Source organism: Schistocerca gregaria, chromosome 6, assembly GCF_023897955.1.
Source record: "Schistocerca gregaria isolate iqSchGreg1 chromosome 6, iqSchGreg1.2, whole genome shotgun sequence".
In the NCBI taxonomy this organism is placed as follows: domain Eukaryota; kingdom Metazoa; phylum Arthropoda; class Insecta; order Orthoptera; family Acrididae; genus Schistocerca; species Schistocerca gregaria.
Genome location: NC_064925.1, coordinates 278,934,324 through 278,939,535, shown reverse-complemented (window position 1 = coordinate 278,939,535; position 5,212 = coordinate 278,934,324). Strand labels below are relative to the sequence as shown.

Here is a 5,212-nt window from a genome sequence, read left to right as displayed (position 1 = left end):
AGTAAGTACAGAAGTACGCAAAAATTAAGCCAAAAATTGAGTACTTTTTCGTCCAAAATGTTAGCACAGAAAGTTCTTTGGTCTTTCAGCAGCAACAAATTGAGTATCTTAATTCCGTTTTTCAGCCGACACGAAAATTTGATGTTTATTCGATTGTATATTAAAATGAACAGCTTCTGCGGAAGCTTTAGTACGACGTTATGTCCACTACGAACTTCTGATGCTGAAGTACTCAACCGTCTAAGCGGTCGTTAAGGTTCTGCAAACAACACTGTGAGTGCACAAAAACAAAGTCGTAAATTCAGTCGGTGGTCCTTCCGAGCGCAATCTAATCTCCCCGCGGATCCTGCCTCATACAGCCAGATAAAAGTAACACGATAAACTTTCGCCACGAACTTCTCCCTCTTGCCCGTGCGATTTCTTTTTCCTCACATTTGGTTAGAAGTTTCTTCACTCCAAAGCCCAATATAAAGCTCGCATCCATGAAAGTCAGTTGCTGTGCGGAGACTTCGAGTTGCCACTCAGAATTTAGCATATAGTCGTTAAAGAAGCGTTAACGCAACCAGGATAGAGTATCAGGCGTCGAATGTATGTGGAATTTAAAATAAGCATAATTCTGTTGTTATCTGCAATAGAACAGACAACAAGTATTATCTTGTGTTCTTGGAGACCTAAGATTTGGCGTCCATCCTTTTACCTATACATTACTTCTTTATATAACATAAATAGTTAAATTTACAGTGTGTTTATCAAGTTCATGTCACACAAAGGAGGGATTTCTAATACATGCTGAGGAAACAACAGTTTTAATATAAACTTATCCAGAAACATCAATTTCCACACTGCATCTGTAACAATGTGTCTTCTTCTACGCTAAATTATTGTTATTTCGTCCCCGCCCCCTTATGAGGTCGCTGGATGAGCTACTTGCGGTACAGCATCCTGATGTTCAGCAAAAAATTTTGAAATACACTTTAAAAATAAAGACATTTGAGAAAATGTGGAAAAGTTACACCTTTATAAAATTACACAAGTAAATGTATTTTTCGATGGTATTTACATGTAATTTAATCTCTTTGTCTTTTACATCAAATTAAACAATTCTGTCTTTTTAACAAAAATAAAGAGTATGAGGCAACGAATAATAAGTATATACGTTTATGACATATTTCAGAAAAATGTGATTTTCTTTGAAGAAGAACACATGACGTCCATCAAGAAGTTGAAGGACCTGGACTGGGAAAAATGATTCTCGGAAGGCGAAACGTTACATGACAGGAGTGAGGACAGGAGTGAGGACAGGAGTGAGGACAGGAGTGAGGACAGGAGTGAGGACAGGAGTGAGGACAGGAGTGAGGACAGAAGTGAGGACAGAAGTGAGGACAGAAGTGAGGACAGAAGTGAGGACAGAAGTGAGGACAGAAGTGAGGACAGAAGTGAGGACAGAAGTGAGGACAGAAGTGAGGACAGAAGTGAGGACAGAAGTGAGGACAGAAGTGAGGACAGAAGTGAGGACAGAAGTGAGGACAGAAGTGAGGACAGAAGTGAGGACAGAAGTGAGGACAGAAGTGAGGACAGAAGTGAGGACAGAAGTGAGGACAGAAGTGAGGACAGAAGTGAGGACAGAAGTGAGGACAGAAGTGAGGACAGAAGTGAGGACAGAAGTGAGGACAGAAGTGAGGACAGAAGTGAGGACAGAAGTGAGGACAGAAGTGAGGACAGAAGTGAGGACAGAAGTGAGGACAGAAGTGAGGACAGAAGTGAGGACAGAAGTGAGGACAGAAGTGAGGACAGAAGTGAGGACAGAAGTGAGGACAGAAGTGAGGACAGAAGTGAGGACAGAAGTGAGGACAGAAGTGAGGACAGAAGTGAGGACAGAAGTGAGGACAGAAGTGAGGACAGAAGTGAGGACAGAAGTGAGGACAGAAGTGAGGACAGAAGTGAGGACAGAAGTGAGGACAGAAGTGAGGACAGAAGTGAGGACAGAAGTGAGGACAGAAGTGAGGACAGAAGTGAGGACAGAAGTGAGGACAGAAGTGAGGACAGAAGTGAGGAAAGAAGTGAGGAAAGAAGTGAGGAAAGAAGTGAGGAAAGAAGTGAGGAAAGAAGTGAGGAAAGAAGTGAGGAAAGAAGTGAGGAAAGAAGTGCACGTCCTGTGCTATGTTCGTGCTGCCACTCGGCGACAATAGGTCGCGGCACACGTAACAGTTATGTCAAGACGAAAGCTCCACGCCGTTAAGAGATCAGTAGCCCGTAATTTCGTTAAATTGAGTTGTTTCGGCAAATTTCTGGGTATGGTTGTTTGAAAAGCAGTATACAGTGTCTCGCAGAAATATTGTAACGTTTTCAAGGGTTGTAGACGGTGTCTTGAGGAACAAATCGACGGCAGGAACCGTCGTTCGGAAACCTCCGCTACAGAACGTAGATGTTATAGGTGCTCCAAGACGTAGTCCAGTTTTGGCGTCTTTAGTTAATAATCAAAACGTCCTCGATCCCCAGTTGAAAACCGCTTTAATTTTGATTAATAATCAGATTGGAGGCCGAAGATTTTCGGCAGAAGAAGTCAGCCGACAGAATTGGACGAGCGGTTCTAGGCGCTGTAGTCTGGAACCGCGAGACCGCTACGGTCGCAGGTTCGAATCCTGCCTCTGGCATGGATGTGTGTGATCTTAGGTTAGTTGTGTTTAAGTAGTTTTAAGTTCTAAGGGACTGATGACCTGAGAAGTCCCATAGTGCTCAGAGCCATTTGAGCCAGAAGAAGTCACCCTCGTTTTGCCAACGGCCCTATCGGAGAGGACAGAGGAGCAGACAGAGATTTAGGGCACTCGCTTATCCTTAGGATGAGAAATTGTCCTTATAGACGGAAGGATCAGCAGTGGTAAACGACATGGGGATGCAGAAGACAATGGAAAGAAGTGCATTAAAGACACATACCGTTTATCCACAGCACATGTGGCCTGTAATGGAAAAAGTGTTATGGTGATGATTCCATTGGCAAAATATTTCTGAATCGTTCCCCATTCGGGGCTCTATTAGGGAACTGACAAACGGGAAGTCACTATGAGAAAAAGGTGAATAACAAACGAAAGGGCAACACTCTACGAGCGTGGGCGTGGAGCGTCAGAAGCCTAAACGTGGTAGGGAAGCTAGAAAATCTGAAAAGGGAAATGCAGAGGCTCAGCAGAGAGAACAGAGGTCAGAGAAGGGAAATGGAAAGACGACTAAGAGTTCTTGTCAGATGAGTGTAGGATAATATCGACAGAAGCATAATTTGATGTAGCGGTAGCAGGATTCGTCATGAATAGGTGAGGCAGAGAGTGTTTCTGTGAACATTTCAATCATGTTAAAAAATTGACTAACACAAGCAACACTGACGGCTGAAGGCCTTATCAAGAAGAACTGAAATTATTTGTCGGCTAAAGGCCACGAGCGGAACGAATAATTATAAAATATGTTACTTTTAAATAACCGTCACAATGAGATCGACCTGAGAAAAGTCCCTACAGCAGCGTAAGCGGTGAGACAGGCAGCCAAGAGTTATGCTCACCTAACAGGATGGCAAACTAGGGACATTTTAAACGCCCATCACTCCTCTTACCAAATCCACCTGACGTTTGATAACCAGTAAAACGATTGAATAATTCAAGTGGTGCGGAGTGAAAGATAGCACTGCGTCTTCAGAATCCGGTGTCTAATATATCAAAACGCACAAGGAACCACTACAACCAAGGCAGACAAAAGAAATCACAATCCACACGGCAATCAAGGCGGCTGTCTAACTACTCGTCATTCCGTACAGCATGGGGAAGACGAGGAAACGTACACTGGCGCAAAAATATGCTATCCCCCAGGGATGGTAACTAGGACGTTAGCGGTCACTAGGAAGTAAATACCGCTAGTTGCACTTCACCAAATAACACAAATTCAAAAACTAGTAACAGACAGTAGAAGATGGCTAATAGGTTGCGCCAACTCGACTCACTCCACTTGCTGCTGTTCGTCTCACGGCTACCCTCGAGCAGCAACGCACGAACAAACGGCGAGATCACAAATGGTGAAGGTTTCAAGAATGTTCACCTGTGTGTGAAATCTTACGGGACTTAACTGCTAAGGTCATCAGTCCCTAAGCTTACACACTACTTAACCTAATTATCCTAAAGAGGAACACACACACACCCATGCCCGAGGGAGGACTCGAACCTCCGCCAGGACCATCCGTATTGTCCATGACTGCAGCGCCTGAGACCATTCGGCTAATCCCCCGCGGCGTGGAGGTTTCGCTACTGAATGTTCACTCAACGTGCTGGGTCAGGCGGACAACGAGGATGTGGCCCTCAAAACTACAGCCCCTCAATCCCACAATTCTTGCATACCGCCAGCGGTCCCAGCATGTCATCACGCTGCCGAACCTCTCTGCTGCTCCGTCCCAACTGAGCCCCTCACACACACGACCTGGAAAACATTTCACGTCCTTACAAATACAGTACGGGTACTAGACGTCGATAAACGCTTCTGCTGCCACAAGCGGACAGACAAGGCTAGCAAATGTAGTGGCGCCAGTAACCAGAAGGAAACGAGACCCTTCGATCCCTATTACGAGGTGCCAACCTATTAACGGCACCTACGCGTAGAACACACGGCTCACCCACGACACGCTCTAAGTTTCTCACAACATTTCTCGAACATCCTGTGTAATGTTGTACTATAGCTAGTAAATGATGTTTACGCATGGTAATTTTGGGTTGAATTTGCGCTGGTTCAATTCGTTTAACTAAATTTTGTAGTTCTTTCAGCTGGCAAACGCTGGCTTCTGTATATTGTGTAGTGTCATGAGAAAGAAGACTGCGAAGTAGAATATCACGGATTTCAAAGTATTTCTCGTGTCTGTGGTATAGGCTCCTACGGTTTGTTCAGACAGAACGAAGAGGTTAGCGAAGTGTGAGTCACTGCTGGAATATGTGCAGAGCGCTTTAGGGAAGACGAACTCAAATAAGCCTCATTAAAGAAATAATCTGAACTAACGATACAATAGGTATGATCACTGGCTCACAGTGGATACCCTTCGTCAGTACGAACAGCTCGATTTGAACACTGAAGTACCACAACTAAAAGAACATTAAATGCACCGAGTACCTCTGTCTTGCAAAGAGAAAGGATTGTTTTAAACCTTTTCTGAAAACTTATATCAGTCTGGAAAACTTGAATCAGTCTG

General features: G+C 44.3%; 1 protein-coding gene across 1 annotated transcript; it reads left to right on the top strand.

Moving 5' to 3' along the window:
- The first annotated feature begins 1,271 nt into the window (after positions 1–1,271).
- LOC126278851 (uncharacterized protein PF3D7_1120000-like) lies at positions 1,272–2,189 on the top strand. Its single transcript, XM_049979127.1, has one exon. The coding sequence runs from the start codon at positions 1,272–1,274 to the stop codon at positions 2,187–2,189; it is 918 nt and encodes a 305-aa protein (XP_049835084.1).
- The last annotated feature ends 3,023 nt before the right edge of the window (positions 2,190–5,212 follow it).

What these genes read in the sequence shown, in the direction of transcription:
- LOC126278851 (XM_049979127.1), top strand. Translation starts at nt 1,272, where the DNA reads ATGACAGGAGTGAGGACAGGAGTGAGGACAGGAGTGAGGACAGGAGTG.